The 25,726-nt window shown below is 39.5% G+C and overlaps 1 protein-coding gene across 1 annotated transcript in view; it reads right to left on the bottom strand.

The window, feature by feature from the left end:
• CLMN (calmin) overlaps positions 1–25,726 on the bottom strand; it is an 80,062-nt gene that overhangs the window by 9,059 nt on the left and 45,277 nt on the right. The window contains exons 2-12 of the mRNA XM_061998370.1: positions 18,622–18,683; positions 16,014–16,109; positions 14,419–14,502; positions 11,724–11,816; positions 10,300–10,490; positions 8,364–8,557; positions 7,150–7,232; positions 4,651–5,961; positions 3,481–3,665; positions 1,858–1,918; positions 766–827 (exon numbers count right to left, since the gene is read on the bottom strand). Coding sequence (XP_061854354.1) covers positions 766–827; positions 1,858–1,918; positions 3,481–3,665; positions 4,651–5,961; positions 7,150–7,232; positions 8,364–8,557; positions 10,300–10,490; positions 11,724–11,816; positions 14,419–14,502; positions 16,014–16,109; positions 18,622–18,683 — 2,422 coding nt within the window. The remainder of the gene's footprint in view (positions 1–765; positions 828–1,857; positions 1,919–3,480; positions 3,666–4,650; positions 5,962–7,149; positions 7,233–8,363; positions 8,558–10,299; positions 10,491–11,723; positions 11,817–14,418; positions 14,503–16,013; positions 16,110–18,621; positions 18,684–25,726) is intronic.

The raw sequence follows: 25,726 nt of genomic DNA, 5'->3' as shown, positions 1-25,726 counted from the left end.
GGGTTTGGGCCTGTTTTAATGAGTCCTTTTCCTAGCTTAGGGCATCCCACTTGCTCAGATATTATACTGGATATGTAACTGAGTATTACACAAACAGGCATAACTGTCAGAGCTATTCATGTAGTTTTTTAACAGAAACGTGAGATCAGGACACTGGACCCTGATAGTATCTTGTGTGGTTTCTGCATTTAAATGCAACTATCCTTTTAACTAGAAGTTCTGAGAGGGAAAACCTAAAGCAGTCCTTGTTTCTTATAGATATGTAGACCCTTATATCAAAGGGACACACACTTTGCGTTCAGGATCTATCATCCTGAATCTAAACATAGATACAAATTATAAAAACTCATGGGTGCTCCAACAGAGGCCAGAACTCCATTGAAGTACACTTTTCCTAGCACTGACCACACTGAACATTGTCATGACAGTCTTCCAAACCTGGCAAGAGTCATCACTGCCAGAAAGCCTTGTATTTGAAGTCCTCCCACTCTTTTTTTGGTCTGAAATATCCACCATGCGTGGAAGGTGCTCACAGTCTTGCTCAGACAGCTGAATCTTTCCTCTCAAGTCAAGAAGCAGCATTTTAGTCAAGGGGGAGATCAAGGAGTACGGAAGCTTTGGCTCTTATACCCATGGAAAATATGGAGTCCAAACCATTATACAAGAGATCATTTTCACTTCCCTTTTTAACATGGTGGAAGTACCTTCTAGAAGAAGAATTACAGATTCCTTGCAAAAGACTTTGTCTGAATAACAACGACTCACCTGTTGGTCAAAGGATTTTCATCCATATCTGTGGTCTTCTGCTCGTTTACACCATAGGTTTCCTTAAACAAACCAGGAATAGATTATAGCAAAAAAAGCAAAGAGTTTAGCATGTCACAAATATGGTAATTGTGTGTGTATTTTATGCAGAGGATGTCTAATGTTTGTTCAAATAAATTAAAGTGTGCTTATAAATTTATTCCTTGCCAGCACATCCACCACTGCAGTCTGGTACACACAGAAAAGGAATAAAAGTTGTGAAATAAGATTTTTTTTGTTTTAAACTGCAGTTGAAATAAAGCTCCCCTCACTCATGTTTATTTCTAGTAGCTCTGACAGCACTGCAAAATTAAAGCATCTGTGTGAAACCTCCATTTCATTGAATATTGGTGGCAACATATCTCTAAAACTCCTAGACTGTCAGAATTTTATTATGTGCTGAAAAGAGCCATGTTCCTATCCTTGCTTAGTGTGCCCATATTGCTGATGCTGTCCCTTCCTTCTGACTTAAAAAATAGAAATCCAGACCTCAGCTGTATAGTGTGCTCAGTGTGAATACATCTGCCATTAAGGATGCAGTTTCACAACGCAGCTAAAATTCTTTCATGGTTAGCTGCTGCTATTGAGATAATACAGTACACTGCTACTACAAAGAGGAGGGGAAGAGCCCAATACCTGATAAAAAGTGCACTTCAGGAGACACACAGCATTTTTGCAGGGCTGTGGCGAGGTCACCAACATACATACAGAGAATGCACAAACAAAAACTGAAGTAGCAAATAAAGGCATTTCAAAGCAGCAAACTGTTGCAGGTATACAGCTATGACAAAGTACACCTCAAAGTTACAACAGATTTAATTGTAGTACCAGGTACTCCTTTGTGTACTTGTTCAAGATTCAATAAGGTCCAGTTCCATATATTTAGGAGAGTTCAGTAAAGCTTTTCAGCTATTTTAGTGCCTGGTTTTGGCACTAAAATCGTTAGAAGTCACAATGCTTTTGTATTATCACAATACAGAGTAGACCCTTTCACAGTATGTGAACTTTTGGAGTTTACGAGAAACAGCAATAGGTAAATTTCCACGTCCTTACCTCCTCAGAAGTATTAGGAGATCTTTTTCGGAGATAAATGCTGGAATCACTGCCACTAGTTCTGAAAGATATGTAAAAGCAAAGTTTTTAAATTCATAAATTTAACTTCTGCTTTGACTTCAAAGAGAGCCACTGCAACTGCACGTTAATTTTAAGCTATGCAGAACCACAAAGATAGACTTGACTTTATCAGTAACATTATTGAAAAATAGCTTTGGAAAAATCTTACCCACAGTAAAAAAATGTGCACATGCTCAAATGGGAACCTTTCCTGAAAATTGGTACCTGATAGGTTTTTTGAACTTTTGACATAACTGGCATTTAAGTGAGAGTATACCCAAGGCTTCATGGCTGTCTATATAAATAAAAAATTGACAGACCTTCTGGGCAACATAAAGGTTGAAGGAGACAATGGGTTTTCTAAGCAAACTCTTTCAAATTCATTAGAGTGGCACACTGATAAGCATAAACAAACTACAGTTCATGTCCCACTCAAATACGTAACTTAAGAACTAAATTAGAACATAAGAGAGAAGTGAACTGAGTAAAGCTAGCTGAGTGTCTCTGTACTGGGTCTGGCTGGGGTGAGTTAACGTTCCCTATAGCAGCTACAATCAGGCTGTGCTTTGTATTTGTAGCTAGAACAGTGCTCATAACACCCCCATGTTTCAGTTAGTGCTGAACAGTGCTCAAACAGCACCAAGGCTTTCTCTCCAAACCCCCTACCCTAAAGGTCAGATGGCTGCAGCTGGGCAAGGAAGGGAACACGGCCATGATAGCTGACCCAAACTGACCAAAGGAATACTCCATACCATATGATGTTGTGCTCAGCTCAGAAACTAAGAGAAAGGAGGAAACTGGCAGAGGGACACACACATATACTTGTTATTAAGGCATTTGTTTTTTGAAGCAACTACTACGCCTACTAAGGCCCTATCTCCCAGGAAGTGGTTGGACATCACCTCCTAGTGGGAAGTAGAGAATAATAAGAATAAGAATAGGTTTTGTTGTTGTTATTATTATTATTATTATTATTATTATTATTATTATTATTATTATTATTATTATTATTATTTTGGTGTCTTTTTGCTTCTCTTCCACACACATCCTTTGCTTCTTTTTTTCATTAAGCTGCCTTTACCTTGATCCATGAGTTTTTCATCCTTTTTTATCCCTGCATTCTTCTGAGAATCAGGAGAGAGTGGCTTGGTAGGCACCTGCTGTACAGCCATGGTTAGCCCACCACAATCTCTCTCACTTGTTCAGAGATGTCCAACAAATAGCTGTTGGAATGAAGCAGTGTCATGCTTGCATATAGTGTCACAACGCACATGGATTATTTCATCTACATTACTAACTACTCCTGTTGGATAAACAGTCACACTGCCACATTCAAAATGCACTGGGGTTCCAGTTGGGTTTTGCATAGCAATGTCAAATCAAGTCCTAGTGGCACTGAATTAACTGACATATTTAAGATAAAAACAGGAAGAACCCAATGTGTCCCAAAACACTGTTCCTGAAAGAAGTCTACATGAAACACCCAATGGAAAGGGCACACTTCAATAAGACCAGGCATTCATACCAGTTATGTGTAGTTAAGACAAAGTTAATGTGAAATACCTGGTAAATTCCTGACAATCAGCAATTTCTTCCAGTTTATCTTGTGACAAATCAGCTGTGGCAACTTCTAAGATCGGCAAGTCTTCTTCTTTCAACACATTTTTCACCTCTTCCTCCTTGTTGCTATCTTTTTCTGGTGTCTTTATGGCTATTGATAAATCATCGAGGTGTTCTACAATGGTCTGCTGCAATTAAGAAACATTTTGCATTAAACAACAAGACTGTTTCTCCAACCTTCTGAATATCTTAGTGATGTATCCTACTCAGGAGCTAAATTGCATGTAGTACAAAATCGAAAGTCTCTATAAAGAGAATAAAAGCAATTAATTTCTTGAAAATCAATTTGGATACATTGAGCTATAAAGTACCATCAGTTCAACATGTATACAATCAGGTGTCCGTTCTTTTTATATAAGAAGTCATGACATTACACAGCTCTTCGACGTAATCCGCTAAGACTTTTTTTAATCTTCTATCTGCTATTAGCCTTTGAAGCTGACAGCAAATTGACTTCATTACTTTAGTAAGCATCAGGACCAAAACATGTCCAAGTAACTTGTCTAAGTAACATGTAGAATAGCATTAAATAGACACTTATCATTCCTGGAAAACGTTTCAGATAATTCAAAATCAGTGTTTGCAAGAAGAGATGCAGTAGCAAATTGCCTAAATCCAGTACACAGAATAAATAACAAAAAAACCCAAACTCCTTCTCCAGTGCAGACAAGCCTTAATTTTACCCAAGTAACTAATCCTACTCAAATTGGCTTAAGTTTTTTGCAGGCAAACTTATTTGGATTCAGACAAAAATTACCTTTGCCTGTATCCTTTCTATATCAGCAGTACTGCTTTCTGTTAATGTCATTAAAAATCATTAGAAATAACTTCTTTTATGCCTAAGGATTATACATAAGGCTCAAACTACTTTAAAACATAATTAAAATTCACATTTTTCAGCACTATTAGTAATAGGGCTTATTCTCCCTTTTAATGTCAGATCTTCTCAGGGATCTGCAATTCCATTCACTCCAGTAGAGGGCTGTGGCAACTAGTGTTACAGGACAGGAAACCAAGTACATTTTAGGTATTTCTCCAAATGAAAACCATCGAAGTCAGATGTTAATCCCCCATCTATACACAAAGAAATGCTGTTAATAAAAAATTAAGTACCTCAAGATGTTGCAAAATAGTGGAATCCTGATGGTTGATGGCTTTTTCGCCATCTTTTTCAGTTTCAAACTCTTCTACTTGTAATGGCATTTCTTTTTCATCAGCAGAATTCATTTCACTATTAGTATCTGTTACTTCTTCCTCCCCATTTTCAGTAGCTACTTCTGATGGAAGGACACTTAGATTATTCCCCACTTCTGGCTGTGGAGCATCTTCCATGTAGTTCTGTTCTGGTAAGGCCTTCTCATGTGAAACATCTGCTACTGTTTCAGAAGCTTTGCCAGTTCCAGTATCATAACCTTCAATACAAGGCTCAAGATAAGCATTCAAAACTGCTGATATGGGAACATTATAATGTGGATAATAAAAGAGATTGTGGGGTATTACAGATACTTTCGAAGAACTAGGTAGCACTTCAGCTGAAGACTCAATTTCATCAAAGCTGTCCAGGTCCTCTGGATTTTTAGGTACATCTGAGAGAGAGTCATCAGATGTTTCGTGCTGTGTAGATAGTTCTTCACTTTTGAGATCAGAACCATTAATTGAACAATGATTAGTTTCTCTTGTCTCAAAGACAGGTGATTGCTTTGTATGTTCATTTTGTGGAAGTTTCAGTACTTCCTCATTTAGAAGATTAAGAACGTACTTGTGTGTTTCTTCTTGTTTTGAGGTATCTTCTGGTAAAAGAATAGAAGTCTGGGCTTTGCTCTCTTCTACTTTATTTATAGATTCATCTGTAAGTATACCTGAAGTCCATGATAATGGACTCAAAGAAGAAGTATTGGCTGAAAGGCTTTTAGTTTCATTGTCATATTCAGTAGAGGTTTCTTTAGTTAATTCTTCAGAGTAGTCTTCAAAAGAGTCAGCAGAATTTTTCTGTTCTGTCAGAACAGCTGGAGAAAGGTCATTGCTCTGTTTCAGTGAATCGTCAGATATGCTCCCTTCACCTGGCATGAATTTATCACTTAGAACCTCCCAAGGGGAATTGGATTCAAAACTAACAGAGCCTGTAATTTTCAGTGAGGTAGGCCTCTGAGGCTCCTCTTCACACATTTCCAGTGGATCACCTAACACTTCACTTGACTTCCCGTTGCATTTTTCAGGAATGTTTTCTGATGGGATTCTCTCAGGGATGTCATGAATATGAACCTTTGGAGGAGCAGGATGACTCCTTTCATGGTTAACAGTATACATGTTTTCTTCACTCTCACTTAAAATCAAGATTTTGCCTTCCTTTTCTGAAGGTGTGTCCTTGATGTGAACATATGTGGACTCAATTGGAAGCTCTTTGTCAGGATCTGTAAAATCTTCCTGTAAGTGATAATACACTATTAAAAGACAAATCATACTTCAGTATCATTTTATTTTCCTGAACACTACTGAAAGAGTAACTTACCTAGCCCATCACCTCATTACTTAGTGAAAAGCAATTAATGACTGACTTATTTTGAAAGTAGGAAAACCAATTTGGCAAGTCAAGTGAGTTGAACACAGCTCAACATCAAGAAGCCACTTGTAGAGGACGATCAGAATGCAGACAAGCTTAATCCTCAGTTGTTAATGTATTCATCTCTGCCTGCTGCACCTGCGGAGCCAACTGACTTGGCTTTTTGACACAATTCCAAACCCTGGGAATAAAATAAATCTAACAAATCCACTAAATCCACTCTGAAAGATACTAATATACTAGATTGTTCTGCTCCAATAGACTATATTTTTTTTTAAAGTTTCTCTTTTCCTTTGTCCATTGAAATACTCACAAATCTTAATGCCAACAAAAGTCTTATTGCTCATCTAAATAACAATAATAATTATTATAATTAGATTATTACTATAATTTTAATTACAGCTTTAGCAATGCCCACCAATTTTATAAGCTACAGAATACATACCAACTAGAACCTTCAGTCAAGAAACGAATGAGAAGAAAGGCCTTTCATGTAGGAACTATTGTTTACATGCTTGTACTCTGACCCAAAACCTACCTAAATATTTGAGGGACCCAGACAGACGACATTCAACCAGGTTTAGCCTCCATAATAGTTTTTCAGTTTATGGAGGTCTCTTCTCCAGTTACTGGGACTTTGCATTTTTCCTCAAGTTCTCTGTCTCCTCTCCTTTAATTCCTCTATAAGTTTATGCTTTGTTTCTCCAAAAGATCTTTGGCAGTCCCTGACACCGTCAGTCCCTGTTACCCCCAGCCTTATTTAAGACTACCATAGCAAAGTATTAGAGTCCTATGTAACCAGTTCTAACCGTTGAAAGTTACAATTGGATGTAAATGTTTAAAAGCCCAGTTCTACCTAAAGAATCTTAACAATCACTAACGAAAGCCCATTTGATTGGATTTAATAAAAATATGAAAAATTAAATCTGAATTTGTGGTTTATTTTAAATAGCTTAGAAAGAAACCCAGAAGATAAATACAGCAATATCTGACTTTAAGTACGCCAAAGCAAATGTTAAAAAAACCTGTGTGATGCAGGAGTAAACACATACCCCTTCCAGCTCTGGGAAATGTTCCAGAAACTGTGCCACGTACGTCACAATCGACTGTTCATCGGGTGATTCCACCATCAGATCTATGGAGACAGAAATGCGGGGCTTAAGCACACATGCCTTGAAAATGCTCTTGCAGAGGAACAGATCGTCAGACATTTACCCTACCTTTATGGTAAAACGGCTACAAACACTTTTCTTTTTCCGAGACAATACTTTTCACTGTTGATAGTACTCAAAAGAGTTCTCAACATCTTATTCACATTAATTTTTTCATATTTCCAAACACATGCTGAACCCTGATCAGGGTCTCTTTTCGTCCACCTGCACACTGTCATTTATGTTGTTGTCACTAGACAGCGATCTTAGAATCGTAGAATAATAGAATCATTTTGGTTGGAAAAGACCTTTAGGATCATCAAGTCCAGCAACTGCCAAGCCCACCACTAAACCATGTCCCTCAGCACCTCATCTACATGTCTTTTAAGTATCTCCAGGGATGAGGACTCAACTACTTCCCTGGGCAGCCTGTTCCAGTGTTTAATGATCCTCCCAGTGAAGAAGTTCTTCCTAATATCCAGTCTGAACCTCCCCTGGCACAACTTGAGGCCATTTCCTCTTGTCCTGTCTTGTCGAGTGACAGCAAAACCAACCAATATGTGCTTTCAATCACAATATCAAGGCCTAACACCTGTCTAGTAGAGTTTAATAAAAAACACTGCAAGCAGTAGCTCCGTTTATTTACATATATTGATATCCACACATATATGCTTATGTTAATGTCTATAAACATATATATATGCATTGTAAAGGAAAAACTGGGATATGCAAATCCATTTGCATTTAGTCTCCACAGACTGTAGGCATTACAAATTAGTGCTAATGCATTGAGACACCTCTCAGCACAACAGTGTGGTGATTAATGCTAACTAGTAGTACAGATGTCACATCACATCTCAACATTAACCAGGCCTAGTGGACATAGCTAAAGCTATAGTAAGATCTCCACCCCCAAAGAGCTTACAAGTATGACTGGAAGCATATGACTATATGCCAGTGACAATTCATTCTTATTTTTATGATCAATGAACCCAACACACTGATCATACCAACAGCCTAATCATTGGGAAGCTTTTGGTATGTAGCGCTATACAGTATTAATGAATTCATTCTAGTTTGAATGCAACCCAACAAAGCTGATGTAAGCATTTTACCTTCTGGTTCTAGGAGCCGAGGAACAGACAGTTTATTTTGTGCTATGCTGAAAGCATCCTCCAGGTTTTCTCGAGACGATTTCTCCAGTGCATGCTTCATGTCTACCAAAGTAGAGTCTATTGCTTTTATGATAGCTAGAAAAGCAAGGCCACTCCTCCAACTGCTGGCAAAGTCCTGAACTGCAACGCCGTACCTGAACAGAATCACATATAGTTTACATGGCTGGTTGTGTATTACAAAATCCCAAGTAAAGGCATCATCATTTTCAAAGACTCCTGAAAGTAGCACTAGTCACATTTGAGATCTTTTTAAATTTTGAAATCCACAGAATAAGTCCATAAAACACAAAGATTAACAAACTGGATTGATATGGCTAACAGCTGACATCAACCTGCTTGTAGGAAGTAGTTAGTAAAAACAAAGCCCTCAAGAACTCAGCAACCACATTTAACATTCACAAAACCAAATGTCTCTGTGTGATTCCTGTTTCTGTTGCTCTCCAGCATTTGAATGCCATAGCTTGGGAAGACTGCCAAATCTTGACTATTTAAAAACATAAGCATAAATGATTCACATTCCTATGTACTTGGCCTTCCATAGCAGAAAACTGTACTTTACCAAATGCAAATAGTGTGAGTATATGTATAAACCACAAGTGTGTTAGATGCCTGAAATTTTGAAGGAAAGAAACACCATTAAACTTGCAATGAAATACAGCCCTAGACTAGAAAATTCTGCACAGGTCGTTGGATAACAGGATTATAATGACACTATTATGTTTTTAAAAGTGCAGTTAAAAGAACAATTTTCTCCTATTAGATGTTTTCAATTCGTACTCTTTGGCTGGTCCGAAAAGTCTGTGGCCTCTGCTTCTCTGATCCTCACTTTCCTTGTACAACCTCTCTGTTAATGGCAATATCAGCATTATTTTGAAACTAAGCCTGCGCTTCCTCTACAGTCTGCACTGGCAGCAGTAAACCAGTAAATCTCAATGGGACACAGTTATCTACACAACAAGTACCTTTAGCTTCACTGTAAATAACCAAGGGATGATGTGATTCACAGGGCCAAGTATTTAAGATGTAAGTGTGTATCTTCAACAATAGACATGGAACGTTTGTTTCCACAGGCTGATTTGAATGCATCAACAGACAAAAATGTGAAATATTCAGTTATTCAACTTGTATAAATTTGACCCCTGCCCTTTTTGAAACTTCCTAGCAGTCATCACTTCACATAATAATATATGTTAAATACTCCCCAAGCATTTACACATGCATTAGACATACTAAAGTTTTTTAACCCAACAGTAACTCTGCCAGGTTAAAACATTACTAGACAAAATGCTTTAGTGAAAGAACTGCTTTTTTATTAGAGAGACATGTTGAGCAATGGAAATGGACCCAAATGTTACACATTCATGAGAAGTGACTTAAGATTCACCCCTTCTTCCTCTTTAATTCTGAGGAGAGACCCAAATAGGGTCTCTGTCCTTCAAAGCGCTCTGTAGTTCACAGAGAAGCTCCCTCAGGACTGCTTCTTAATTTAAAAGGCTATTGCTAAAGTCTTTAATATTTATTTTTTCAGTTCACCCCTTGCTTATGCCTACCCTTTAATTAGCAGAAGATAACAAATAGACTGCACAAAAGTCAGAAGGTAGGGGGAGAAAAAAACCCTCCTGTTTTAAATAGCACCAAGCAGATTAGTGAAAGTTAACATTTAACACTCAAATGTTGAAGCCAGCAATGCAGACACTTCAAGGTCAGAAAGCAGCTATAGACACATGGCCGTAGTGAGACATGTGCTTGCAAACCCATGTGCTTGCAAACTTCAAAGCCCAAAGCAGCCATGCACATACAGGGCAGGAGAGTGGAGAGACAGCTTCAAAAGGGTGTGTGACAAAACATGATTTTATACAAGGGTTTATTTGCTTACTTTCTGGTTTTCCTCTGAACCCAAACTAAAAGGGCTCTGATGGCTTTCCGCTGATCCCTCACTGTAATGGACATGTTTCTCTCCACGCTGGGAGTGCTGGGGTAAGATGTGTCTGACTCTGGACCACTGGGTCCAGAGGACAGGCTGGAGGAGGAGGAGTTCCTGTTCAGGTTGCCTGTCAGCTCCTTAATCTGCAATAAAAGGCGAAACACACAGCGCTCTGGTTTAACACTGGCTGCATGGAGAACTCAGTGCGTTTCTCACGGAAACTTCAAAGATAACAGCACCATAACTGAATTTAAAGAGGTAGTTATAACCTTGTCCATTATAACTCTCAACTTGTATTGCACAGGTGTGACAGCCAGCAGCAGTCCAGCTGGCAACCCGAGGAAACAGGAAGGGCAAGGTATCAGTTCCGGCTGAACTGAGCAAATTCACATTAAACAAAAAGCAAAGAAAGATGTCCTTGAAAGAAAACTTAGTTTAACTGAAATTGTTCTCTTCACAGGACTTGCTTGAGTAAAATATTTTTAGTCAAGAAATACTGCAGCACTCCTGTCCTTGGTCAGCACTGACATTAGAGTCCAGACTATCAAGTTTGCTGCACTCAGGTCCCCAGTGCCCTCTGCTGCTGGGGCAACAGATTCCGGTCACAAGATCTCTGGCCAAACTGGTGCTGTGCAGCACTGTTCAGCTGGAGAAGCTCAGCCAGGGAGAGAAAACCCCGTGCAACTCTGAGATTATTTCTTACACTTAAAGTTGTTTTTTCAAATGAGCCCAAGAATACAAGAGCATCACAGTCTTAGGCGAGTTGCAGAATCCTCCCTCTCCTCTCCTTCATTAGAATTTAGTATTGCATAGAAGGCCATTTTCAAAATACATGTAAGGAGTAGTTTTAATCTGAGCCTGGGGCTAAATCAATTTTGAAGCTCGAATCAGTTTTATCAGTTCCGTTCAACATCTTCCATCTGGCCATCTGTATCAGTTGTGAATTTTTGCCACATTAAGTCAGTCTCTAGAGATCAGTGATTCTACATGGAATTTCCCACCACATTGGACCAAATCCAGAAAGGGTTATTGAAAATAAACTGTGACCTGGGACCAAACCCAAGGTGTTGGTTCAAATCCAGGGAATCTGCAACAGAACCCTGAGAAGTCACAGGACAGAAGGCAAAGTAGTAATCTGAAGCTCTAATTCTGGTCCAAGTCAAACAAGGGCTTAAACTGTCTCCTGTTTACACCAAAATAAGTCCAATGAAGTAAAATGAAAGCAGCTGCAGGTGTAAAATCAGTGTGTATAAGGAGAGGAAAGCTCAGCCTAATTACGTTCTTCGGCATTTAAAATCAATTTAAAAATCAGTATTCAACTGGAATAGAACCATCAAGATTGTTCACCTATGATTAAAGTATTTAAGTTTTATTACCTGAAAAAACAAGATTATATTCCATATTAGTCCAAGTACCAGAGAGGAATTTCCATCTGCTATTTCTGCTGCATCAATGCTAACCAGCTTTACCTGTAGAATAGATCACAAATTCAGAGATGAATTCAAAGAAGCAGGGTAAACGCAAAAACTGCTCTGAGCCTACTGGATATGTCAAGAACACTTATAACATTGACTGGCCAGACAAAAAGCAATGCTGAAATCTTATGTTAATGATAATCTGCCCTGATCATAACCACCCTGCTCATGGAACTCTTATCTCAAGCACCCAGAGCAGTCTGCAGCACAGAAGAGAGCCCAGTTCTGCATCCTCAAGACTACAAATGCGTTTCCTCCATACAAAAATGTAACAAGACAATGCCCTCCACCAGTGAATCCTATTCTTAAAAAGCAGAGTCACTTCCCATGCTAAAATTAAGATGCTGCTAAGATTTGCCTACTTCTGGTTTGCTATGCATCTCTTTTCTCCTTGCTTATCTCACCTTACACAGCTTGTCACAAAGCTGTGATTAAATCACCTAGCAAAGGATAGGGTTGCCTAATGCAAGCAAACTCTAGACTTTCTCACACTGAGGTTTCTTCCACCTGATAACACCAGGATGTTATTCTCTTAGACAACACAGACTTGGTTTTGCCAGAGGTCACAGAGGGGAAAGAAAGCAAAGAAGCTGTCAGCATTGCACAGGGCACCCAGATCAAGTTAAAGGCCAGCATACAGCCCATTTATCACTTAGAAATCCTGTTCATGATGAATCACTTAGAAGTGCATTACCCTGCTGCCCCAGTTCAACAGAAGTGTACACTGACAGGTTCCACCCACTGTGGTTTAATATCTAACCCTGAAGCTCTTGGCAGCCACGGCATTTTGCCAACACTTTCATCACCACCCTCTACTAACCGGTTTGGTTAAACTGAAAAAAGGAAAGCAAAATAACTTTTATCTAGTGGTTTGCAAAACAGTTTTCAGTCTTACCATCAATATACCTCTATCTGTCTTAGTTTAAGGCTCAGATTTCTTGCCAGCCCATGGTATTTGGCATGGGAAAACTTTTAAGACCTAGCACATTTGAATCGCAGTTTCTCCAAAATGGGGAGCAAGTGGCATTTGTCATCAGACTGCTCTCAGTGTCAGCTCTGCCCTCATACTGCTGCTTAATGTTTGTCACCCAGCCCAGTAGAGATACCTGGCTCGAACTTACTGGCTACCTACTCTTAAGGAAACAAGAAACCCATAGAGAAGTAGGTGGTTTAGCACTACTAATTAAAAGGCCACCTGGGTCCAAAGTTCTTCCTGTCTGGCCTTGCTCATTGAAGTTCGAAGTTGTCCCCTAGCAAGGTCCAGGTAACCAGACATGTTTCAGCTGCAGTTCTCAAAGGTATTGATATTAACAGAGAAAAAGAAATCTTATCTGCCAGTGAACCTTATCTGGATTTGGGTAGAAAGCATCAACTGGGAAACTGTTAAGAAATATGTGAACATGTAAAAGATTTATTGGTTCTACAGCAGGACATGCAGACATACACATTTAGGACCAGATCACCCCCTATTGGTGGAGCTTCTGAAATGAGACTGGAACAACTGGGAGTTACTGGACAACTTGACCTTTCACATCCTCTCGTGAGGAAAAAGGCAAAGGAGCTTAAACTTCTCATATCTACAATGTCACAAAGATCCTCCAAGACCTCAGATCATATTTACTCCTGCATTGGGGTTTGCAGGGACTCCTGTATGGCTAGCACTGATTCCTGCATGGCTGGCACTGCTGGCACGGGGTCTCAGGATTAAGAGCTAGACTCATTGCAGGGAAGCAGCAAAGGGACATCAGTCACTGTTGTGGCTTTCCGTGCGAGTCAGGGTTTTGCACCTATGCACACACTGGATACTTCCTCACCCATAAAGTTTAAACCATCTTTTAGAAGATGTAGTCTAGTATTTGCTTTCCCTTTCTGAAAGATCTAGGTACACCATGTCTAGGAGTTGTTACATGGAAGGGACTTCTCAATATTTTTCAAGAGCAGACAGTTTTCAATACACAGACCACATCCATATGGCTTTAGAATAAAGTCCCAATAAGAGAACTAAAACAAAAGGAAGGAATCATTTCAAGCTACAGGGTCTGATCTTGCTTGGTCACTTACAACTTTAGGAACTGATGTTGTAGTAGTGCCACACTGGCTATGAGTGAAGTTATATCCTTATAAGGTTTCAATTTTTGGAATTATGCATTTCTGTCATGTTCCCAGATTTCATTTCCTCTTGCCTTTGACTCATGATCAGCCACTACAGCAGTTTACCAGATAAATACGTGATTTGTAATACTGAAAGTATTTCTGACAAAAGAAAGGCATCTACCTTCAGCATAACTGAAGTAATGCACAGTTCATAAAAATTACTTGCATTTCTTTTTATTTTCTTTTAATATTGGGTTCCTGATCCTTTAATCCTGTTGAACCTTTACATTATAAAATGAACAAATAATCCTGGCTTTAGACTCTGTAGGTGTTCTCGCGCATTTTTATGTAGCTTTTCAGCCTTGCTGCTAAGGTACTTTATGGGGCCTTTAAGCGGTACATTCCTCTTATGCACATGCAGCACATCAGACTAGTTACAACAATTACAGTTTGCAACATACATCAAGAGAAAGTACTTAGACCTGTCTTTGGAAATACTCACGTTACTGTCCTCCAAGAATTTCAGTGCTTTGGCTATGTTGTTCAAACGAAAAATGCGATGTGTTGAAGACTTGTACTCGTGCATCTAGGAAAAATAAGAGCCATGCTGTTTTTTAAAAGGGTGGAACTATCCACCACATCATAGGAAGCTTAAAAACCTACAAACACAGAGCCAAATAATGCTAAGGAAATCTATCTACGTAAAATCATTGCCGTCTTTTCTGATCAGTAAAGTGCTGCAACTACATGACCTGCCCTTGCTGTGGTAAAACATGGTTAGCAACCAGCTTTCCCGCTCTTCAAATGTTACAACTTTCTTGGACCTGCCACGTTGGTTATTTATGTAATCACTCCCTAACCGTGTTCAGTCACAGGAGTAGATTTACCTGAAAATTCATAGTAATAGATTTTTTGTCTTGAATTAAATTAAATGTTCCTAATTAAGAAGTGTGAGCAGTTTTCATAGCAGGCACAGGCAGGTGGGAGGCAGAAGCCTGCATTTTGGCAGAAATGAAACAGATTTGCCTGTCTCCCTGTAATTCCACTTTGACACACTGCTTTTATCACATGTATGCAAGAACACCTAACTACCAGCACAAGAAGTTTGGCCAACTGACCTTACCCACACCTTTGCCCTCCTCCATGCCTTCACAGCACAAAGCCTGGGGTTTACCATTATGTGCCCCTACCCCGACCCCCAACCCTTTTTAATTCCTTTCCAGCCTGGCTCTCAATGCAATCTGTGTGAATACAGAGATATTGCTACTTCTGCTACAGCTCCCCAAAACTGCAAGAATATTAAAAAAAACAGGCAGTTCTGAATGTGTAACAACAGTGGCCATTCAGGTTGCAGTACATAAGTGGTTCAGTCACTACACCATCACCAGGTGATTTCAAGTGCCTCTGCAGTGGTGAGTTGGCTGCAGAATGGCTCTCTCCTCTTATCCAGGTGTGATAGTCACACAGAAGAGAGTACTTCCTGATGAGACTGATGTAGAAAGAAAACGTGTGTAATGTGTCATTTATATTTGTGCTCAGTGTTTCCTTTTCTGGTATGTAGAACTTTATAGAACTCTTACAAAGAAAGGACAATAAAATTCTGATAAGTGAATCTTTTCCCTGCTGATTTTTAGACCATATCAGTAAGACTAATGAAACCTGAGCCAGGACACCAAAACTAAACTCGCAACAACCATACCAAGCATCAGCAGACCTGTTAAGTGTCACAATGCTGTTAGACAAAATACAAAGAGAATTTGGGTATTCTGTTCTTGGTAATGTGACTTGGGTGATGTCCAAAGGGAATATGTGACCATTAATGTACTAAAGCCTTAAAAATCTGAGGGGTGGGAGTATTTACACTGATCACACATGATTTACACCTCATTGTTACTTACATATTTCCTTGAAATCTAAGTTATAACTGAGGACACCAGCCTGTAACATAAGAAAATCACAACAAAGCTGCTGGAATTCTTATTACTATACCCAAGGAACAGAACCAAATTCACTCTTATTCCTCGGATGTCTATACATTGCTGCTCATGAAGTACAGAGCTTTATACCTACAGAGTTTTCCCCCTCTTGCATACATACCAGTTTCTGTCCTGACAGGACTTCCAGTAGCGCCATCAAGATTTTGCCATCTCGTATATCAATAAACAAGTCCTTCACTTTCAGAGGAGGCTTGCACTGTGAAGCAAAGAAATAGGATAGCCTTGAAAGCAGTACCACTTGGTAAATCACTGTGATTTCTGAGAGTAAGAATGAGGATTTTACAAGACAGAGATAGTAGAAGAAAATCTTAGCCTGCAGGAAGAAAGGGATGACTATTCTTTACATCAGTGGCAATTCTGTCCAAGGAATCAGAGCTAAAACTCATGTAATTGAGATCAGACAAGGACTTCCTTGATTTCCCATATTCCAGATTTCCCATAACAGAATCTCACCCTAAATACTCTGCCTATGAAATAACCACCCAAAGTCTGGGTGCTGATCTCTCAGACTAAATCTAGCAGAAGCAAATCCGACTTTATGCTGGAATAAGCTTGCCCACAGTGTCCTGTCTCCTCTGTAAAGTTTCTGCTGGTGCTATTCTGTTTCCCAGTATTTTCTAAGTACTTTAGAGAACAATTTCTTGTATTGTGTCTCTTTCCTCTCAGTAAACTCTTCCAAAGGGAACCATCTCCTCACTTCACCACTGTGGCTGATGACGTGTGCACTGCGAGGCACAGTCAAGTCAGCTCAGTCCTTAGGGGTAGTCTGAGCTGCAGCAATTAAACTCTGTTCAGGTGTCACTCACTCATGTCCCTAAAGAGCCCAATCTTTTAATCTTTGGTTGGGCAGTGCACTACCGTTCAATTAAGAACTGCTTCTGGCAAATAGGGACCCTATATTTTCATTACTAGTCTATAATCTAGCCAAGAGTACTAAACAATGCTCCATGCTAAAAGAAAATACGGCTCATTTCAAAATTAAATCACTTATCTGAAAGCTTCAAACCTTTTTTTTTTTAATTATTATTCCAGTACTTAAGACAAGAAAAACCAGAACTCAGAATACACAGACTACCCCCAGCAGACTACCCCCAATGTGGCATGACCAGCAGGGACAGCTCCACTCAAAAGACAATCCAAATGGGATGGTCTGGTCCAAAAGAGGACACACCCTAAGATTCCCAAAGAAGTACAAGAAGAGGACTTCACTGTTGCTTTTATAAGAAAGAAGCCACTCTGCAGTAAGTGCTTCTTTGAGTATAGAAGCAGAAGCCACTTTCCTCTGTAGGTGTTCTCAAGGGATATCCTGTAATGAGAGAGAGCTTCAGCAAAGCTCTGGTTATTTACATGGGTATGTTTATTATATCACTTTGAGGAAAAACATTAATATAGCATTGCATTTTATCCTTTCTTCAGAAAAAGCATTTTTCTTTGTTGAACTAGGGAGGAAAAAAAAAATTGTATGCACTCCAGAGAAAACAGTTCACCTGCCCACAAAGTTTGTAAGGCTTCATATGCTTGGCATGGCAGAATTAACAGCACCCTACAGCTTTTCATGATCTAATTCCTCCTTTAAATGAAAGACCTTCTCCACAGTCACATATTTGACAACCCTTTTTAACAACTTCCAAAACTGCTGTTAAAGCCCTAGAGCCTGACTCATGAAGGCATCACGTAACACTGTCTTTGTTCTGAGAGACCTTTGGGAGCAATTGGTAGTCAAAACATTCCCAGCTAGCCCTATTCTGATTTTCCAGTGAGATTTAAGAGGATCACTTCACTCCCACAGCAACACTCACTGCAGAGTAGTGGACTTAAACAACTACCTATGTGATGCCTTTCTTCTCAAACCCCCTCACTATGTCTGAAATGCAATCACATCCCAAGAACTACAACAGCTAAACAAGAACTAAACTACAAGAGCTAAAAGAGTTGGCATGTAGCTCAAACTTAGTGTCTATCCGTATTTTATTAAATTTAGTCACAGATATTAAAAGCACTGTGAAACTCAAACTCCAGTCAAAGTTAAGACTGCTCATGAACATTAAGAATTTTCGTTCTCTTTTTAGTTGTTCTCTGGATGGCAGACTACTCAGGAGAGTTAGCCCTTATCTACTATCAGTAAGAACAGTATGATTAGGTTTTATAGCCATATTATGGCATGACTAAGAAACAATAACATCTTAAAAATATGAAGTGATATTCTAACATTAGTTCTCTAACACAGATGGATTTGTAAAATCCCATCATACAAACCTCTCAAAACATATCTGACAGGGAATTCATGTTTCCTGTCTGCACATCCATGATGAAGCCAGGTTCTGAAGAACCTTTGGTCATGATACCTCAGATGTTCAAACTTCCAGTCCAGGGAATAACACAGACATCATCACCTCAGAGCAGCCTCAACCACATTTGATTTTAGCTGGGTACGTTCTATGGGAAAATTCTAGCCTCATGTTAATAACCAGTAGCATTAAAAACTTAAACGCACGTGAGATTAACTAAAGCCAGTCAAACATTCGTTGTGCCTGCAAAGCAATTTCCCTTTACCCAGAAACAGCTTCCCCTCATTCTCCTCCAAATGTCAACCTATGCACAGCAGTCAACTTTGTTTCCAAATTTTAACTACTTTAAAAGGACTTAACTGCAAACTGTCTACGGTTGTATCCTTGTATCTCAGTACCAAGACTGTTTGTCAGTCTTACCTTTCCCAAATGTAGGTTTATCCATCTGGTAAAGGTCCTCTTCTGTACATTTTCTCGTTCCACTAGAAATATCAGAAACAAACAACAGTGGTTAAGTTTCCAGAAGAAGAAAAGCTGGTAGGAAATACCAAAAACTGATGCACAAAAAAGTCAGAACTCCTGAGAGTCCTGTGCATAAAACACAATATTCCAAAATGGGAGAGAAAATGTTGAGTTACGGTGGTTTATTCAATTTCTTTGCCCAGACATGAGCTATATACACTTGGAGATGAATTCTAAAACATGTAGGAAGAAATCTCTTTCCATTTTGCAGTCTTCAATGTAGCTTCTGAGAGGTGAACAATTTATGTGTTGTGCACAGCTCTCCAGTGATGTTAGCTTCTGAGCAGGCAGCTTGACCCTTCTATGTCCATTTATAGGATAATTGCTCTGACACCCTCATGGAAATTGAGCTGGCGTGGATTCCAATATACTTACTCGCATGCACAAGCAGGCAGGACAAGCATTAGCCAACAATGTGGCCTTCATTCTTATGAATGGAAAAGCCTCATCAAAACTCATTTTTCCAACCTCCTCACTCGTGCATTGAAAATCAAATCGCCAAGTCCCTACATTGAAGAATAATTTTATTTATATTGCAATAAGATGAGGAGTGTTTGTTCCTTGCCAGAAGTGCTGCACATTAGGTGCTGTTCAAACAGCACTTGGGCCATCTGAAGAGTTTTCAATCACATCTGGCATTTCCTGAATCCATTTGCATAGTGAACTACAGCAGGTGTGTAAGGGCAATCATTTTACTGACCCACTTTCATTTACCTTCTCATATTAAAAAAGTAAACCATAAATTTAATATAAATGAAGTAGACTGACCAAGTAATATTTCATTTTAGAGACCATTATTCTCAAGAGGTTCTCAAATTTCACTTGAATTAAGGAAATCTGGCAACCTATGATCAAAACCCATTAAAACTAGTTATATGTTGTATTTCAATATACTCATAGAGCATATCAAATATATTTTAAAACAATTTTGTGTTTCTTCAGCACTACAAAAATAGCTAACTTATCTACTGGGAAATCAGATCCTGTAAAAGTCTGGAGTTTTATATTGGTCAGATTAATTATAGGCTAAGAGTAGTTTCCGTAAATCAAATCTTGATATTGTTCTTTTTTTATCACTTTAACTGAAGTGTCAGTTGCCCCTAATTATATATATAATAGTTGTCCTTATTTTGAGCTTTCAGCAGGAACTACATCTCTCACTGATGGCCATGCAGGCCTTTTAAGTCCTCTTACTCCTGTGAAACCTGATTTTATGTAAGATTGGTTAAAAAAAGTCATTACCCTTTTATGTGCTTTAGAAAACATGGAAAATGCCAAACTAATTATTGCTGTTGGCTTTTCTTTTAAAATATCTTAGAAGAATGTGCACAGATTTGAAACAGCTCCCTACAAATGAAACTGTAAATTATATTAGAGTTCTAGAATATCTGTAAAAAACCCCACAGCACTTACCACCTATAAATCTCAAAGTACAATAAACTAAGAGACATGTCACATCTTTTTTGGGCATCCCTTCTTTCAGCAGCTCAACCCCAGAACAGGCTGGCTTTCTAGGCACTCACACATCCAGGGCTGGGGAGCTCAAGTGCTGTGTGTCACCTGGGGTGGAACATCCACAGTCGATCAGGTAGTGAGGTGGATTGTTAACTGGTTGAAGGAAAGATGCCAGAGGTGTGATCAATGGGACAGGGTCTATTTAGAGGCCTATATCTAGTGGAGTCCCTCAGCCATCGGTGCTGGGACCACTGCTGTTCAATATATTCATTAATGACTTTAATGAGGGAACAGAAGGCACTGTCAGCAAGTTTGCTGATGATACTGAACTGGGAGGAGTGTCTGACACACCAGAAGGCTGTGCTGCCATTCAATGAGACCTGGACAGGCTGGAGAGTTGGGCAGAGAGAAATCTAATGAAATTCAACAAGGGCAAGTGTAGAGTCTTGCATCTGGGAAAGAAGAACCCCATGTACCAGTACAGGCTGGGGAATGAACTCTTAGAGAGGAGTGTAGGGGAAAGGGACCTGGGGGTCCTGATGGGCACCAGGATGAGCATGAGCCAGCAACGTGCCCTTGTGGCCAAGAAGGCCAATGGCATCCTGGGATATATTAGAAGGGCTGTAGTTAGTACGTCGAGAGAGCTTCTCCTCCCCCTCTACTTTGCCCTCGTGAGATCACATCTGGAATATCGTGTCCAGTTCTGGGCCCCTCAGTTCAAGAAGGACAGGGAGCTGCTGGAGAGAGTTCAGCACAGGGCCACATAGATGATGAAGGGAATGGAGCATCTCCCTTATGATAAAAGGCTGAGGGAGCTGGGGCTCTTTAACATGGAGAAGAGGAGACTGAGGTGTAACCTCATTGATGTTTACAAATATATAAAGGGCAGGTGTCAGGAGGATGGAGCCAGGCTCTTCTCAATGATATCCAATGATAGGACAAGGGGCAATGGGTACAAGCTGGAACATAAGACGTTCCAAAGAAAAACGTGGAATGATTTCTTCACTGTGAGGGTGAGGGAGCACTGTAACAGGCTGCCCAGATGGGTTGTGGAGCCTCCTTCACTGGAGACACTCAAAACTCACCTGGATGAGTTCCTGTGTGACCTACTCTAGGTGGTCCTGCTCTGGCAGGGGGGTTGGACTAGGTGATCTTTCAAGTTCCCTTCCAGCACTTAAGATTCTGTGATTGGTGGGTGGAGGTTAATGTTAAGCCAGCTCTGTTCCCAGATACACTTATTTTTGTTTAAATGCATGTGTTGGTGGCAAAGGCTGAACAGGCGGAGGAGCTGGGGACAAGTGGCAGGGCTATCTCCTTATTAAGCTTGTCTGAAACGCTCAGGAGTGCTTGGATGGGCAGTGACAGATTTTGGGGAGGACAGGAGACCTTACCAAATGGGATGGATAATCAGACTTCCAACACTGACCAATATCAAAGAGGAAACAGAAGCAAAATGAATGTTTTCTGATTTCAACAGAGGCTTGGTTTCTTGGTTTCAGGTTTTATTTTTCACCAGTCACTTTGGCAACCTTCATTTTCAGGGTAAATAAGGATGCAAAAGAGAGCTATGTTTATTTACAGATCATCTATAAAACTGAGCACACGTTGGTTCCTAATTTTGCTGTAGAACTTCTGCCATTGATGCAAATTACAGTTGCATATATTCCTGAAAGGATGGGTAAGCCAAACTGGTATCATTGCTTCAGGAAGCTCTCACATGCAAAAAAAAGAAACAAAACCAAAAAACAAAAAAACAACCCAGCACATTCAGGAAAGCACTTGCATATACACAGGTTTCTGCCACTAATCAATGAACGTTTCTACAGCAAACAGCCTTTTTCTAGTAAAGATGACTCCAGAATGGACACTTTGATTCTGTAGTAATGTAAAGCAATAGTAACTAGATGGGGAAGAAGAAAGGGGAGGAAATGTGTTTATAAAATCCCTAAGGCAGACAAATCCCTAATGCAGTCCATATGCTCAACTGCAGAGTTAATGGGAAGAGTTCAGCACAGGTATTTACTGATGTGTGCTTTTAACTGTTATTCTTCTCCAGCTTTGCGGACCTCACGGTTTCACTACAGCCCTTCTCTCCATAGCCTTTTCATTTGAGACGATTGTAGAAACTCCATAAACTTTATACAGTTTCTATAAATTAAATGGAACCTTTGCACCTACTACTGTATAAAAGTGAAGAAAATGATTCAAATCTAAAGTTCCAATGCTTATGTATATAGTTTACTGAAACTGCATTGAGTTTACTGGGCAGCAAGAGAGCAATAACATCATTATAAAATAAAAACTCCACCCACCATATGGCTGGCCTGCACACAACTCCTGTGCTGGAAAAAAGGATGCCTGCTGAAAAGGTTAGATTCAAAGACATAATACTGGAAGATAATAAAAAAGTTATGAATTGGCATTTTGGTTCTGCTCAGCTCAGATCTTGACACGGGAGAAAAGTTCTAAGTAGAAATTTTGATGACCACACAGAAGCTGGGTCTTCCATACTGTTCCAATGCACTCAACTGCAACACACTTTCACAGTAGGGTCTAGGATTTACATCAAAGTACACACATAAGGCATTGACAGGCATCAGCTGCAATAATTTGGAGGGGAAGAAACTTCTAGAGAAGGAAAAGGTGTATTGATAGGATGATGAGCCTATTGTATAACCCACACAGTTCTCTGCCCCACAACTGTATCCTAGAGGACAGCAGAATTTGGCCCAGCCACAGTATCTGCATGCCAGTCAGTTTGCACATAACTATTCACACAGACATACATTCTCATTTGTCAAATATTATGGCAAAGGCAACTAATTTATTACACAGTAAAACTAAACTATCTCAAAAAACATTTGGGCAACTTCAAGGTTAAACTATTAATGGAAAAGAGAGTTCAACTGCTTCCCTCTGTGGCACGGGGTCCCTCCCCATCAGCCTAGACACTCCCCAGGCATTTTCTGCTAATGTGATTTCTTCCTCCTTCAGATCTCCTCAAAGATCACCACTGTTGCAATACCTGCAAGAAGCCAATCCCCTAACAGCCTCTACATTCAACAGCAAATTGGAGACGGCAAATATTGATTTGCTTTTAAACACTACTTACTTTGTTGTTGTAGAACCAGTTATGAATAACTCTCTGAGGCGCACCACCATGGGGCTGGGCGCATGAAGGAACGATGAAATGTGGAAGCTGGTCTAAGTGGAACACTTGTCAGTGTGTAATTACACGGCTTCGGAAAACTGCTTGATTTGCGTGTATGGATATTACTCCCAAAGCAAAGCAGAAGGTTACTTAACTTCATTTCCAAAGCTATTAGCATTTCATCTAGGATATCATCAGGTGACATTAAAACCTTCACAACAGGCCAAGCTGGCTTTTAGATCTCCTTGCAATTTACCTTCAAGACATCTTGCTAACTACTAGTTTTACCACACACACAAAAGCCAGCTTCCTTGCTTCTCCTGCAAGTCATAACCTCCATGGATACAAAATATACCTGTTATTAACATTGCGCAAGCTTTCAAAACAGAAATGGTAGTGTTGGCCACCTAACTGTGAAAGAGGATGCTTTGACTGCCCTTAGCTTCAGAGGCAATAAATAACTTGGTGGAAGAATCATCCCACATCCACTGCCTCAGTAACCAATAGCCATCACAAAACCAGCTCACAATATGTATGGCTCTGGAGGTATCTAAACATCTGCCAAAGTCTTAGATCAGAAGAAAATGGCATTTCCTATTACACAACAAAAATCCATAGTATGATATTTAAATTCTATAGCCAAAGTCCAAAATGAAATACATGGTTCAGACACTTTAAGTCTTGGGAAATACAAATTACTCTCCTCTGCCTTCCTCACCACAAAGCCCAGTTCATACAGTCAAGCAATCATTTAGTATCTAAAGAACACACATTGAACAATCTACTTTTGAACCACCCAAACTCCAGGCTACTAAATAAAACTAGAACTAGAGTTTAAACTGGGCTTTATGGTGCTCCTACACTGTGACTCAGCCTTGGTATTTCTGATTATTAGTCATCATACTATCAAGTCTGCATATTGTTTCTCTGAAACTTAAGGTTCATGAAGGAAACCAGACTGGTATCTTAGAGAACAGATTTTACCTAAAATTGGTTATCTGCTGCCTGCAATGTTCCAAACTTGCGCTGCTATGTCTCAAACACCAAAGAGTGCGTTTCTGAACATGACAGCCCATGTTGTTTTTACAGGCCATGACAAGGCTGCCAGTAATTTCATTAGCTAAAGAGCTAAAAAGAACTTCTTGGGCTTTTGTTTTAATTAGGTGGTTGTATCTTTGCATAGACCCAGACCAATAGCACTGAGTAGACAAGCTGAATTTTGATATCAAAACAGCAAAAAGAGAGTGATATCTGACTACGATCTGCCTCAATAAGCTTCTGTACACGGTGCATCTCAGATACATGAATCCTAGCACACAGATCTATCTCTTTTTTTTTTTTTTGCCTATAAAGGTGCAAGTAATGGTGCATTTACCATCTGGGCAAGTAAGAGCCATGCCATTAGTCACTAAAGCAGTCAGACATTAGACACAAGATGCTGATGTTAGTTACAGTATACCAACAGCTGTAGGGAACAGAGATCCCCGTCCAGGAGACCTTTTACTGTTCAAACAAAACACATGGGACAAAGTTCAGATGCAAAGACAAAAGACAAGGCACATACAAGCAACACATCCGACATGGGGAGGATGATAAGAGCTGAGCTGTAACAAGATAAAAAAAGGGAGGTGAAAAAGGGAAATTGGGTTTGGGTCAGCAACTGACAGCAAAATAACCGGAAAATTTAAGATTAAATGTGTAAAGCAGGCCAGGGAAATGTTCAACTAAATTTTCTTCTTTTGCTTCATCTGAACACAGTTACATTAAACACACTGAACTCAGAATCCTCAGAAACTTAATCTCTATTATATATTTTTACTGGAGGCTGAAAAAATAGCTCACAACATAGGACAACACGTAGGGAAACACATTCCTCTCAAGTCTATACAGTGCAGTACAGCTACAATGCTCAGCGTCAACACTTAACAAGGAAATATCTGTATTTGTAGAAGTGTGAATTTTAATGGTATAATCAAAGTATAGGGAACAATTTTAGCCAAATTGCCCACAAAATTCATTTTATAAGCTTATGAATTCCTGGGAATTGTATCTTTTCCTTGCACTTAAGAAACCCCCAAACAGCTTAGAAAAGTAACGTAAATTTTGATCTATACAGGGGTTGAAGGCTTTGTTGTGCACCATATGCCAATTTGATGTAATTTGGAGTACATGAAATACGAAATCTAAAAAACTCTGGTTTTCTAAAGGAAACATTAACTAAACTATATAACATGAGACTGCTCTCAAGTTACCTCCTATGAAACAGGGCCTCTAAGCCTTCCAGATGAAGTTGTTAAGTTAATTGTTTGTTGAAACTGACCCATTTATTAGGGTTCTTATTAAATTTCTATGGCAGGTGTTGAAAGCTTGAGGCTTTTTCATTCCATCAAAGCTGCA

This window comes from Colius striatus, chromosome 6 (genome assembly GCF_028858725.1).
Source record: "Colius striatus isolate bColStr4 chromosome 6, bColStr4.1.hap1, whole genome shotgun sequence".
Taxonomy (NCBI): domain Eukaryota; kingdom Metazoa; phylum Chordata; class Aves; order Coliiformes; family Coliidae; genus Colius; species Colius striatus.
This window is presented reverse-complemented; position numbering and strand designations above follow the sequence as displayed.